This window comes from Aethalodelphis obliquidens, unplaced genomic scaffold (genome assembly GCF_003676395.1).
Source record: "Aethalodelphis obliquidens isolate GAN/ISIS:26980383/991018 unplaced genomic scaffold, ASM367639v1 scaffold41, whole genome shotgun sequence".
Taxonomy (NCBI): domain Eukaryota; kingdom Metazoa; phylum Chordata; class Mammalia; order Artiodactyla; family Delphinidae; genus Aethalodelphis; species Aethalodelphis obliquidens.
The window spans coordinates 9,147,250-9,162,028 of record NW_020837985.1 but is presented as its reverse complement, the minus strand read 5'-3'; the positions used below and the strand labels follow the sequence as shown (position 1 = coordinate 9,162,028).

General features: G+C 47.3%; 1 protein-coding gene across 1 annotated transcript in view; it reads left to right on the top strand.

Annotated features, from left to right (window-relative positions):
- DNAAF11 (dynein axonemal assembly factor 11) overlaps positions 1–14,779 on the top strand; it is a 122,154-nt gene that overhangs the window by 65,275 nt on the left and 42,100 nt on the right. The window contains exons 12-13 of the mRNA XM_027132489.1: positions 5,916–6,736; positions 9,896–9,961. Of these exons, the coding sequence (XP_026988290.1) occupies positions 5,916–6,093 (178 nt within the window). The 3' untranslated portion in view covers positions 6,094–6,736; positions 9,896–9,961. The remainder of the gene's footprint in view (positions 1–5,915; positions 6,737–9,895; positions 9,962–14,779) is intronic.

Here is a 14,779-nt window from a genome sequence, read left to right as displayed (position 1 = left end):
AACTTCGCTTAGAGTTCTCTTCATTGTCATTTGGTGCCTAGAATGCACCTTCCACATAGGTACAGTGACTGAAAGTTCAAAAAGGATTCATACCATGAACATTAATGTTTATTCCCCAAACTTAGACTCTTGATTTGCAGGGCTCAGAAACAGATCTGTGTATATTTAGGTTCCAGCTTCCGGTGACAATAATAAAAGTGGCAATAGCCACACCGACAGCTACATCGACCGGGCACTTGCTTTGTATCGGGCACCATTCCGTGTGCTTTACTCATAGTAACGCATTTAATCCTCACAATTTTTACCCTCAGTTTACAGACGAGGAAAATGAGGGAGGGAGGAGTTTGGAATGTCAGGAGGTCATGTAGCTGTGACCTGTTGGGACAACTCTGCTGAGCCCTGCTCCTAACGCTGCTCACCGCCTCCCTTTTATGACCTGTGTCACGTCATAGATTCCAAAACCCTCAGGGCTGCAAGGACCGAGAGGCCCCGTGTATGCCCTCTTGTCAGTCATAGGTCACCTTCCAGCCTTGGCTTAAGCTTCCTTCTCAACAGGATCCTCACCCTCTCAAGAGAATATTCGTGGCATTCTCAATATTCCCCCAGTGTCTGAAAGCTTCTCTTTGATTCCTAACTGAAGGTTCTAGCTCTGCCCCCAGAGACACCCCAGAACAAAGCCCACTTCCCACAAGCAGTGACAATCCTTAGAGGAGTTCAGACAAAGCTCTCATTATTTCTCAGTTCTTCCTTAGAATGAGCATCCCAGCTCTTTCAACCCTCCTTCTGCTTGCCGTGATTTCCAGACTCGTACCGTCCAGACGGCAGACTCTATTTTGGACCAAGGCAAACTATCTTTGAGATACAAATGTATATGCTAGAATTGCCACTATAAAAATACCTGAACAGGAACTATATTTATATCTTGCATAATACAAGCAGTCAGGCATTCGTATATATTCAAAGACAACTGTCAAATTTTGTAGAGATTTTCAAACACGGGGTTTGTTTAAACAACAGGTATGGAGTTGAATTCCTTCTGAAAAGCGGGTTGCTGTTTTTAACCTTGGAAAGCCACTCTCATGTTTCCCAGCTCAGTGATTTCCATTTCAGATACATGTGTAATTTACAGAGAATCAAGGGTGTTAGGACTACTATGAATCTTCACGGTCATAATTAACCCCCAGCGGCATCAAACACATGTAAAGAGTTCGAATCTAATTTATGACGAATCACAGGGATTGGAAACCAAGTCATTGCCAAAGTTTGGAGCTGGTTTTCAAGACTCCAGGAAAACTGTCATTACTGTGATTACACTTGATGATTAGAGATATCCTAGCACAATTCGTCATAAGAGGACCTCCTGCAGTATTTTCACAAAGCCTTTCTTTTTCTTTTTCATTACTGAGAAAGGATCACCTCACAACCGTTCATAATCCATCGATGGGAAGGTTGTTTGTGGTGCTCCTTAATCACTGACAAACTTCCTTACACACATTATCTCAGCTTCTGGCTGGGCAACCCATTAGCCAAACAGCCACCTGTAAATGCTGCACATGGGCACGAGGTCAGGCAGGTTGTTGGCTTGGGGGAAAGGACTACAGAGGCAGCGGTAACTGGGGGCAGGGAGGTCGGAATAGGCCCCTCAACCCTCTCATAGCCTGAGTGGTCCTTTCCTCATGCTGTGGAGACAGAGTGAGTAGAGGGAGAAGATGAAGGGAAGGAGAGTTATGTTCACTGGGACCAGATGGGGTCATGTTTGGGGGGAAGGTCACTGACCCAGTGAACTCTTGTGGTCCTGTGACACTGTACGATGACGGAAAACACACAACTTCCTCAAAAGTGGACTTACTGAGTACTGAGTGCCTACCCTGTGCTATATGATGCTATACGCTATCTTTACTCTTCAAAATAACTGCAGTATAAATCCTCGTATCCTAATGTACTGAGGTTCAAAGAAATAGAGCAATTTGTCCAAGATCGCAAAGTTGTTAAGTGAGTGGTGGAAGCAGGACCATAAAACGTAGCCCATTCCTGGGCTTGCCTTCTTACTCTCCTCATGGTGTCGTTTTGAAAAATTAGACTTTCTTCTTTAGAGCAGTCTTATTAGGTTCACAGCAAAATCAAGTGGAAGGCACAGAGATTTCCCATATACTCCCTGCCCCAGCTCAGGCGCAGCCTCCCTCATTGTCCACATCCCCCATCAGAGTGCAACATTTGTTACAGCTGGTGAGCCTGCATCCATGCGTCGTTAGCACCCAGATCCGTAATCTGCGTTAGGGCTCAGTCTTGGTGTTGTGCGTTCTATGGGTTTGGACGAATGTATAATGACATGTATCCACTCCTATAGTGTCATACAGAGTAGTTTCACTGCCCTGCAAATCCTCTGTGCTCCACCTATGCATCCCGCTCTCCCCACTCACAGCCCCTGGCAACTATTAGTCTTTTTACTGTCACCATAATCTTGTCTTTTCCAAAGTGTTATGTAATTGGAATTATACAGTACGTAGCCTTTTCAGATTGGCTTCTCTTCCTTAGTAATATGCATTTAAGGTTCCTCCATGTCTTTTCATGGCTTGCTAGCTCATTTCTTTTTAATGCTGAGTAATATGCCATTGTCTGGATGGACCACAGTTTAATTTATCCATTCACCCACTGAAGGGCATCTTAGCTGCTCCACTTGTTTGGCAATTATGAATAACGCTGCTATACACATCCTGCGCAGGTTTTTATGTGGCCATAAAGTTTCAGCTCCTTTGGGTAAATGCCGAGAAGCACAACTGCTGGGTCGTGTGGTAAGAATATGTTTAGTTATGTGAGAAGCTGCCGAGCTGTCCTCTGAAGGGGCTGCACCGTTCTGCTTCCCCACCAGTCATGTGTGAGCGTTCCTGTTGCTCCACATCCGGGCCAGCGTTTGGTGCTGTCGGTGTTCGGATCTGGACCATTCTAAATAGGTGTGTGGTGGTATGTCATTGTTGTTTTAACTCCCGTTTCCCTGATGATATATGGCAAAGAATGATGGCTTTCTTTCTTCCCAAACCTGTATCTTTTCTTTTTCGCACATGACTGCATAGGGAAAAAATCCAGTACGATGTTGAAAAGAGGGTGATAGCAGGCATCTTTGTCTTATTGCCAATTCCAGACCGAAAGTTTTCAGCATTTTACTCTCAAGTCTGGAATATTTTTTTTAAACGTAAGTGTAGTGCTTTTATAACTCATGCTTTCCTAGTCACTATCTGAAGTTGTTGCGTCTCTATTTCTGTTCTTGTTGCTTCTGCTGATTCTTATGCAGAGTGCCCGTTTACTTGAGTGCTTGTTTACTCTTTCCTGTGATCTGCTGCCTTGCTGGGGGCTTCTCAGAGGTCCAGGAGGTGCGCTGCCAGGGAGCATTGATGTGTGCTTTGGGGCAGATCCTAAAGACACTGCTAGTTTAAAACCACTTCAGTCTAAGTTCAAGATTGAGGGTTGGTTTGTTTGTTTTTTAGCTGCTGTAAACCCATGGAACTGCCAGCCTGTGGTGACAACTCATCCCTCTTCTGTCCCACTGGGGCACCTCCCCTCACAGCCCCCTGGGGAGGTGGGCAGAGCGGGTTCACCTCTCATTCACTCGCACGGGAGGCGAAAGCCCCTTGGGACTGCACCCTTACTGGGGAGAGGGCATCCTGTTAGACTGCCCACCTGGTACACTCAGGGCCTGGCCCTCTGTCCCCAGACTCTGTACATCCAGCAAGACCAAAGCCTGACTTTAGGGGCTCACCGAATGCCCTCAGGGCAAAGGTGGTCTCAGGACTCCATTCCCCTTTCTGGGTTCCTCCTTTCACTGAATTCTGACGTTGTGGATCCTAATTATCTCACCACATCTTTCACGATCTCAGTAAAGTTTTTCGTGGGTAGTGGGAGTCTTCGGTCCAAATAAGCTAGCCCAACAGATTATCATTTCTTTATGTTCTTTAATAGAAGGAGTCAATTGTTGATGTATTTTACGCCTACTGCCTACTGATTTTAGACATTTTCTTTCTTTCTTCCGTGGTAATAAATTTATTCATTCCGTCTTCCAGCTATTCTTAGTAGGTGCCAGAGGTTCTGGTCTGACAGCCAGGTAGTGGGTAAAACCAGCAATGGGCATCTGTCACTTTAGGCCTGTGACATAGGGACAGGAAGCAGCCAGGGAGAAAAGCCCCTCTCCTCTTTATTTTGGGGACCAGTGTGGTCCTCAGGTGCCTCAGGCCCAGAGATTCATGAGTCATTAAAGCCCTGCATGCAAACTATTCCTCACAACATCTGAAGCAGGGGCTCTGCAGATAACTATATACATACTAGCTAAGCTCATAGTTTATTACTGAGATCCAGAAATTATGGCCCAAGAGATATGCCTACAATTGAGATGGGCTGCTTTCCTCAAAGTCAAGGACAACATAATTATAATAGATGAATTTAGATATTTACTTAATTAAGCCATAGATACCATAGTCTTTTAATAAGAACAGATGAATTAAAAAGTACGCTATAGTTAATAGTGACTGTAATGCAAGTCTTTGAAAACTGTAACTTCTTAACACTGTTTATAGTGTACAATCTGGGACTTCAGAAAATGCCCTTTTATAGTCTTTGTATACTTTGTATTTTTCTTCAGCAGGTCCAGAAGTATTAGTCAAGATACTAAGGAATCAAAAAGTCAGATCTTTCAAGGGCTGTGCAGGTTACAGGAATGAGCGGGAGGGCTGTAAGAACAGCAGAGTTTACACTTTCCAAAGAAAATCGGACCTCCTTCCCCCACCACCTTGTGTCTGCTGCACGAGTTTGGTCTGAGGACATGGGTTTGGAGCTCCTGGATTAGACTGACTGTGATATTCCTTAGGGCAGAGATAATTTCTTATTTAATTTCGTTAATCCACAATAATAACTTTTTTTTTCATTTATTCAACAACTATTTATTCGGTAAAGCTATACGCCAAAGATACAAGATGAAAAAGACAATACCTTTGCTTCAAAGATGTCAGTCTTATAGGGAGAACAGGTCGGTAATGAGACAATTACATGACGATATGATAACTTTTCTATTGAGCACAACACTGCACTCCTAGATGTTAGCAGGAAGCTTGTCTGTTTGCACAGACCATGCTATTTCTGGTGTCTAGCACAGCAACTAGAATACAGTCGGCGTTTAAGGTATATCTGTTGAATAACTGAATGAATTAATGGTGCGGTGATTCCAAAATAATTTCTAAATCATTGATATCCCTGGGGGAACTTTATATAAATACAGATTACTGGGTCCAACTCCAGGCCTATGGAATGGAAATTGCCAGAAAAGCAGCCCTGTGACTGTATCATCTAGAGTTTTCTCTATGACGGTGATAAGGGGACTCAGTGGCCAGCAGAGCTGCTTCCTGGGTCTGTTTCACTCCAGCTATCACTGGAAGGACGGAGTGCTGGCGGAGGAGTGGTTCCTTGTGGGAGGGGAAACTGTGGGCTAAGCTTGGTGTGCACCTGAACTTGTAGAGCAGGCTGAGTGGTCTGAAGCAGCAGGGTCCAGGAGCTTGATTAGCTCCATTCAGGAGTGAGAACTGCCTGGTGTGATTCTATTATTGATCTTGGCTCTGGGGCATGGCCTGCTGTATCATTTCAATTATCAAAAAAATCTTAGGTAAGCAGAGTCTCCCCGCTGCCCTCTCCTCCACCTGCCTGCACGTCAGCACGGCCCTGCGGCGCTCTTTAGCACTTTATTTCTCCAAGGGTCGACTCTTGCTTCTACTAAGCTCTAAGCTACTTGAAACCAGGGATGGGTCCTATCTTTGCCTCCATGCTCCAGGGATAGTACTTGCCGATATTTGCTGAACAAATGAATGAATGAGTTGAATCTACTTGAAATTTACTTAAAACTGATATCTCAATTTCCTTTGCCCTTTTTGTTGTAGAAGCCAGCAAATGGAGAGACTAGAAGTAGATCCCAGCAAGCATGCCTTCCCTGATGTGGCTAACATAGTTCAAGTGAAAAAACACACGCCCAGAAGAGTTCAAGCTGAACCCAAAATCATACCAAGCGAGGAAGATCCAGACTTTGAAGATAATCCCGAAGTGCCTCCGTTGATTTGAAAACTTCAGGCTGCACCGACTGTGCACTCAGTGCAGAGAGTGCGTGTATGTTATTTCTGGGGTAAACACAGTTATTTTCAACATTACTCCTCCGATGTTTTAGGTCCTACTTTGTACATTAATATTCTCAAACCAGTTTACAATTAAAATGTGTACCTTCAAAATGCTATAACATCATTTGTCTATAGTAAAGTGTTGGCTAGGGAAAATGTTCAGTAAATCATGGAACTATTATAGAAACACGCTGATTATAAATCCCAGAATTGCCTGCTTGTGCAGATAGATGAAGTCGTGGATTAAAGCACAGATTATTAAACCTGTGCTTCGGCAGACGGGTCAAGCTCAGAAGTTAAAATCGTAATTTCAGATCAAATTGGAATGCTTTCAGGTGATTTTAAGCAGTGTTTCTGTTTTCTTCTCATGACATGTCTGCTTTCTCTGATGGCGAGGTATAATGGCAAGAAGATGAGGTTGGAAATGAGACACCTTGAAGTCAGATTCCCTTTCAGTCGCTTTGGATGAAACTTCAGCAAGTGCATGAACTTCCCCGCGCCTTAGTGGCTCCATCTGTGACTGGGGAGGAAGAATACTTGCCGTGTATGTAGGTTTGTCTCCAGATGAACCGTCTGAAGTGCCTGACACTGTACGTTGTGCATTTCCGCTCCCTCCCTCCCCCCAGCCTCCTTTCCCTGTTTCCTCCGCTACTCCTCTCCCTCCTCCTCTTTCTTCACCTTCCTTCTCATCCTACTCTCCCTCCCCTACTTCCTTCTTCACGTTTTAAATACTTGCACCTCCTCTTTATCTAGAACATTATGAACTCAATATTCCACATACAATATACGAAAACTATCTTCACTCTGACCATGATTTACTAGCATTTAAATCAGGCTCTGATCAGCAAATACTTTACTCAGCAGCTCCTGAGCCCTGGGACCTGCTCTGTTCATCAAGGGGTCGGTGGTGACAAGGCAGGGAAATGTACAAACACGGACCCCGTCAGGCAGTGGTAAGAGCTTGCAGTCAGAAGGCAGTTCTGTTTGTTCTCCAGTGGAAATGCTCTCGCCTCTGGAACCAATACCTCTAAAGCAGCAGGGCCCAAAGTTGCAGGAACAGGAATGAAACTGGCCAGTTCATCATTATGGGTGTTAGTGAGAGGACCCTCTCCCATTTCGATCCCTTGATCCCAGATCCACGCTTCTTGGCTCTGGGAGAAATAGCACCACATGCTGGCTAGGGATTCAGAACCCATACTTTATCTTTGGGAACATGATCTCACCCGTGCGAGGTATTATCACCCAGCTGGCCCTGTAGCTGCGTCTTCAAAAGGCCACTTCATTGTTCTACCATGTCAGCTGCTCCAGGATGATGATGAACATGGTAAATCCAGCGAATTCCCTAGATGTAACTCCACGGGCATACTTCATTTGCTGTGAAAATGAGTTCCTTGGCCAGAGGCGGTGCTCCATGAAGTACTGTGGCAGTGAATAGTGCACCCACTGCGTAAACCCACAGATGGTGGCTTTGGCAGAAGCACTGTAGGAAGGAAGGCAGATTCATGTTCAGAACAAGCGTATATTCCAGTGAGAACAAGGCACCGCTCCTTCCATGATGGGTGGAAGTGTTCCAGTGTAGTCGACTTTCCAGCAGGTGATGGATGGTCCCCTGGGGTATAGTGCCATATAAGGAGCTCCCTGTTGGTTTCTGCCATTGTCAAATTGGTCATTGTGGATGTCTGCAAATTATTTGACACTCCTCCCATCAAGAGGTGGGGTCTCTGCCCTCCTATCTTGAATATGGACCAACCTTAGTGACTTGCTTGCAACCTACAGCATAATGATAAAATGATACTATGTGCTGTCAAGGCTAAATCAGAAAAGGCCATATTACAACCATCTGATTCTCTTGGGACACTCTCTCTGGGGGAATCCAGCTGCCATGTAAAAAGTCCAGCTCCCCTGGGGCTGCCATGCTGGAGATACCGCAGGAGGTGTTCCTGTCCATTGCCCCAGAAGCACTCTCAGCTGACGGCATTACCTGCCAGACATAGGAGTGCACCATCTTTGATGTCCAGTCCTGGCTACCATCTGGCTGCAATTGCATGAGAAACGTCAAAGTGAGAACCACCCTGCTGAGCCTTCCCAAACTCTGACACACAACATTGTGAGCAAAATAAAATGGTTGTGGTAATCCACTAAACGTAGGGAGAATTTGTTCTGCAGCAATGGCAACCAGAGCAGGATTGGTATGTGGAAGTGGAGTGTTACCATAACTAAAACCAAAGACGCACGGTCGTTGCCTGGGACCAGGGAGCGGTCAGAAGCTAGAAGGTCCTTGAGGAAGTTTGTGACAGTTGGCTACTCTAGGAGGCAGACACCAAGAGAGAGAAGTGTGAGAGGTTTATTGGGGGTAGGGGCTTGGAAGGATGAAGAGAGGGGGCAGGAGTAGGAAAGGCTTTAGACTAGATTTTAGATACAGTCTTGACATCTGAAAAACGAGGAAGGAGGATTGGTTAAAAGGAGCCTCAGACTGCAGTGCAGCTGTGAGAATGTCTAGGCCAGCCCAGAGAGGCACACAAAACGGTCCACGGAAGACGGGCATGTTGGACAGAAATGGCCACGCCCAGCTGCTCCTGCCACATTTAGTTACTGGCCGGAAGCTGCCAGGGAGAGTGAGGTGACCACAGCCGGAGAGCTGGAGCGAATCCCGAAGGCACTTACTACAGCTGGAGGCTCCCAGCTGTTTGCACCCCACGTGGCTGCCGCTCTGTCTCGCTCTCTCTCTCTCTCTCTCTCTCTCTCTCTCTCTCTCGCTCTTGCTCTCGCTCTCGCTCTCTCTCTCTCTCGCTCTCTCTCGCTCTCTCTCTCTCCCTCTCCCTCCCTCCTTATTCATTCTCAGCAAGGCTCCCCGCCTGCAAAGGGGAAAGACTTTTCTGGGCTTCCTGGAGGGGTGAGAAGCTCCATGGCAGAGGCTGGGGGCGTGCTGCTTCATGCTGGGGGCTGAGGAGGGAGGGAGTCTCAGAGGCCAGGGCTGCGGGATGTAGGAGATGGACGAACGGGAGACCTCTTAGGAGTCCATGAAAAGGCCTCCAGAGGGAGAAGAGTCAGCTTCCACCATCCTCCAGGCTGACAGAGCAGGAAGCCTGACCAAGCCGGGTAAAGACTGTCTTATCTGCCTCTGTCAAGGTCTGGGCAGTTCCTAGCTTGGGGCTTGAGTGGTAGAAGGGAGGAGGTCGTCACCAGGACCCAGAGAGAGTCGTAGGCCACTGACAGGAGCCGGGACCTTGTTGCAGGGACGCAGCCCGCAGGGAGGGAGCAGGGGAATAAACATCTTGACCTTACTCTCCTGCTTCCCCCCATCCCTGGCTAGAGCTTCCCACTGGCCAAACCCAACTGGAGGCCAGGGCCGAGGGAGCCTATTGGTCAGGTCCCAGGGGTCAGGCTCCAGGGCACACAGCAGGATGGAGGGAGGCACACTCCCCTTTGCCTGTCTTCCCTCACGCTTGTCTAACCCCGACTCCTCCCGGATGGAGCTAGGTCTCGGATCCAGCGGTGGAGGTGTGTGGGGGGGCGGGCAGAGGGGCAGGATGAGAGAACAGCCATATTGTCAGCTACTGGTTTCCAACCTAAGCAGCCTGAGACGGGGCAGGGGAGGGGGAGGAGAAGATGTAATGCCAGGGTTTGGACTGTGATAGGGGACAACATTACTGAACGGAGACTGAGAATATGATTCAAATGGCTGAAGGGCCATCTGTTACCCAAGAATACAAGAAAATACCATTGGGTCTGCTTAAATCTTCATCCAGGGCCAGGGAAGGATCACCCACACTGAAGAAAGGGGAAACTATACCATGTTTTGATCAGAGCTGCAGGTGAGCATTCAACATTAAGTTTATACTAATAACGCGTGATCCCAGAATCCGGAGCCCGGGCTGCTTTGTCCAAATTCTCCCTGTGTCACTCTCCTCTCCCTGTGCCTCTGCTCGTCTCTTACTCTGAGAAGGCTCACTGCCTAAGTCCCCACATCAGCTCCAGCAGGGACAGGAGTGGCCTTCCCTCCCGGCTCTCAGTCCCCAGCAGAAAGGACATCGCACAGGGTGTGATGTCATCCTCTGTCCCCAGTACCCAAGCACGCCAGCCCCTGCGTTTTTTTTCTCCTGCTTTCGTTGCTGGGGTTTTTCTTGAGCAGCATGAACTGGCCCTTCTCTATCACTGGCCGTGATGTCCCACCGTACCCAGCACAGCTATTCGCGTCTCTGCATCCCGCCCCCATCCATCAGGACGAGCTTTGCAGCAGGAACCCCCTGCGTGTGAGTGGCCTGTGAATGTCAAGAGGAAGCTACCAACCGTGACCTTGATGGGAGGTGTGAGAGCTGCGCCAGGCCCAGGCCGCGGGGACAGTGCCCTGCTCCCCACCCACTCCCGGGAAGGCTGCCCTCTGCCTGACAGCTGGGGCTCCACGCGCCATGTACAGCAGCCAAGGTTCGCAGCCTGTCACAGCTTGCCTGACACATTGGAGGGAAAGTGCCGCCGCGTCTCCAGTTGACGCATGTCAGGCCAAGGCATCTGCTGCTCTCAAACCTCAGCTCAAACTAGATGCTCTTTTACACGTCTGCTCCCTGACTTTGCTCCTTCCCTTGGGTCTGGTGTTTTCCTTGAGCCTCGGTTAGCCATGCTTATGGATCTCTTCAATCCGTACACATTTCCCGAGCACCTACTAAGTGTAAGGAGCACATCGGGTGTCAGAGGAGTCTCTCCCCTGAGAACCCGTTCTCCCAGTTCTTGTCCTCTTTCTGCTGAGTGACCTATGGCTCCTCCGGCCATCACATCAGGCCGGTAGCCAGGTGACCCCTTCGTCACATCCTCTCCTCCACGTTCACACTCTCCCTCTCCCGGGACACTTGGGCCCATCCCGTGGCTCGTGCTGCCGGCTCTAGGCTGATGCCCCTGAAATCTCCATCTCAGACCTCAGATGCATTTCTCAAGCTCACCTGACTCTTCTCTTGGACCATCCTTCAGTTCATTGTCTTCTCTTGCCTTTTCCTGCCACTTCACCTTATTCCGCTTCTTCTGACTTTTGTTTCACGGATTCATTTTCCAATTACCCAGTTGAGAAAACACCATGACTGCTTCCAATGTTCAACATTCAGTTGGTAACTCAGTCCTGTCAATTCTCCCTCAAAAAGAGCTTTTCTAGTCTTCTTCAAACCCATGGTCGCCGTCTGCATGCGATCTCCTGTCATCTGCTGTGTCGGCACGTCCCGCACACCCCGCGACTGTTGCCTGGGGGAAAAGCCTGAGCCTATCAGATCCAGGTCCCCACTGCTGTGAGCTCACATCTCCCACCATGTCCCCTCGGGCACCCAGCCTGCCCACTACTCTGCAGTGGTCACCATTCCTGAGAGCCACACGGGGGTTATATACACACTGACTCTGTCATCACTGAACTGGGGTTGGTGATGTGCTGGGTCCAAGGGCTCCGGTGAGCCCTCTCGGGATTGGATGGGAACAGGGTGGTGTTACCAAAACCCAGGGGCAGAGTGGAGGCCTACTCAGGGAGGGGAAAGCAGGACCAAGTGCACAAGGCCCCTATCTCCCTCTAAGAGCATCAGTTGTTGGGATAATTATAAACAAATGGAGAGTCTTCAGAGGGAAATTGAATCCAACATGAAGGGCCATCATACTGCATCATCTGTGCTGGGAAAGAAACCCACGGTCCTGCAGGGGAAGAAATCACTGACCTTGGTGAGGCACAAGCTCGCCCCTCGGCACTCAGGGTCATGGAACACTGTGTTGAGTCTGCTGACTTCCACCACCAAAGGAAAAAAAAATAAGAGTGTCCATTCTGGTTACCGTACACAACATAACCATTCCATGCTTGGGGCGATAAAACAGCCATTTTATTATGCTCACAGTTTCTGTAAGTCAGAAATACAGACCAACACATCGGGGACAGTTTGCCTTTTCTCTCTCATGTCTGGAGCCTCAACTTGGAAGACCCAAAGGCCATGGATAACTTGACATCCGGAGGCTCGATGAACCTGGAGGTGTCTTCACTCACACTTTTGGCAGTTGAGGCTGGCTTTTGACCAGGACCTCAGCTGGGCTGACAGCCAGAACACCTGCATGTGTCTATGAGGTCTAGGCTTCCTCAGAGCACAGCAGCGAGGTTCCAAGACTGAGCCTCTAGGAGAACGATGACGAAATGCCTGACATTTCTGTGATTTAGTTTTGGAAGTGACTCAGCTCTCTTCTGCCACACCCTATTGATCAGGGCCACCCCAAAGGCCTGTCCAGGTTCAAGGAGAAGATTCAGTCTCTCCATCTTGCTGGAGGAGTGGCTGGGTTCTACAAGAGCATATGAAGAAAGAGATATTGTTAGGGGACCTTAGGAAAATGCAGTCTACCACCCACCCTTTCTCCTCCTTGGAACTCAAGTTCTTTCAGGCAACATTTCCTGCCCCCAAGGAAAGAGGAGGTGTTTCTTCTCCTGTTGTTGTATGAATAAAAGATGTGGGCAATGCAGGGGGGAGAGGCGTGTTTAATTCTACCTCAGGATCATTTTTGTAACGTATACCACTGCCCACCTCTCCTTTTTTTGGAGGGTTCTATAAATAAAAATATTTACAAATCAATGCAAAAGCAAATAAAGATCCTTGGAGGCAATCTGAGAGGCCTGTTCATAGTTATGAACTGAATCCCATTTAATGTTCCTTAAGTTGTGCACATAAAAATAGAAGAGAATTTTTTAAAAATTCCCTTTGGCCGTATTTCTTTGAGAGAAGCACTGATACTGCATTTGCCTCTCCACAAGTTAATTTTGTTTCTGGTATTATCTTTGCATTCTAGCTCATACAACCCAGACTTTCCAGGGGCTCAGTAGGTGGGTTCTCAGGGTGAGATCACTGGCTCTCGCCCCACCTACCAAGGAAGGAGCTACAGCTTGTGTTCCAGGCATTTCTGGGGAATCACTCAGGGTTCCAGGGCTCCTTTTCCCAGTGAGATTCCACCTTCTGGGGACCTCCTCTCCTCTGAGCTCCGGTCTCTGCTGCTTCCCTGTGATCTCCACCCATGCCTCAGGGCCCTGACTACACGAGCACCTCCAAGGGCTGCCTGTGACCCTTTACTAGAAGGGGACCCAGAGCAGTTCCTACTGGACCCCAAGCCTTTAGAGAATAAATTCCAGGCACACCACGTTTTATTGCACTTCATTTTATTGTGCTTTGCAGATATTGCCTTTTTTATTTGATTTTATTTTATTTCTTTAACAACTTGAGGTTGGTGGCAACTCTGCATCAAGAAAGTCTATCAGCAGCATTTTTTCAACAGCATTTGCTCACTTTGTGTCCCTCTGTCACATTTTGGTGATTCTTGAAATATTTCAAGATTATTTTTCATTATTGTTATATTTGTTATGGTGATCTGTGATCAGTGATCTTTGATGTTACTACTGTAATTGTTTTGCGGTGCCATGAACTGTGCCTATATAAGCAAACTTAATCGATAAGATAAATGTTGTGTGTTCTGACTGCTCCCTCTCTCTCTTCAGGCCCCCTGTTCCCTGAGACACAGAGATATTGAAATTAGGCCAGTTAATAACTTACAATGGCCTCTAAGTGTTCAAGTTTGAAAGGAAGAGTCTCACATCTCTTACTTTAAATCAAAAACTAAAAACAATTAAGCTTAGTGAAGAAGGCATGTCGAAAGCTGAGGCAGGTTGAAAGCCAGGCGTCTTGAGCCAGACAGCCAAGTTGTGAACGCAAAAGAAAAGTTCTTGAAGGTAATTCAAAGCACTACTCCAGTGAACACCGGAATGATAAGAAAGCAAAATCGCCTTATTGCTGATAGGAAGATTCTAGCGGTCTGCTTAGATCAAAGCAGCCACAACATTCCCTTAAGCCAAAGCCTAATCCAGAGCAAGGCCCTAACTCTCTTCAGTTCTGTGAAGGCTGAGAGAGGTAAGGAAGCTGCCTAAGAAAAGTTTGAAGTGAGCAGAGGCTGGTTCATAAGGCAGAAGGAAAGAAGCCATCTTCATAACGTAAAAGTACAAGGTGAAGCAGCAAGTGCTAGAAGCTGCAGCAAGTTATCCAGAAGATCTAGTGAAGGTAATTGATGAAAGGTGGCTACTGTAAGCAACAGGTTGTTCAGTGCAGATGAAACAGCCTTATATTGGGAGAAGACGTCATTTACGAATTTTATAGCTGGAGAGGAGAAGTCAATGCCTGGCTTCAAAGATTCAAAGGACAGGCTGACTCTCTTGTTAGGGGTTAATGCAGCTGGTGGCTTTAAGTTGAAGCCAATGCTCATTTACCATTCTGAAAATCCTCGGGCCCTTAAGAATTATGCTAAATCTACTCTGCCTGTGTTGTATAAATAGAACAACAAAGCCAAATGACAGCACATCTGTTTACAACATGGTTTACTGAATATTTTAAGCCCACTGTTGAGACCTACTGCTCAGACAAAAAATATTCCTCTCAAAATATTACTGCTTATTGAAATGCACCTGGTCACCCAAGAGCTCTGATGGAGATGTACAAGGAGTTCATGTTGTTTTCACGCCTGCTAACACAACATCTATTCTGCAGCCCACGAATTAAGGAGTAATTTTGAATTTCAAGTCTTATTATTTAAGAAATACATTTTGTAAGGCTATAGCTGTCATAGACAGTGATTTCTCTGATGGATCT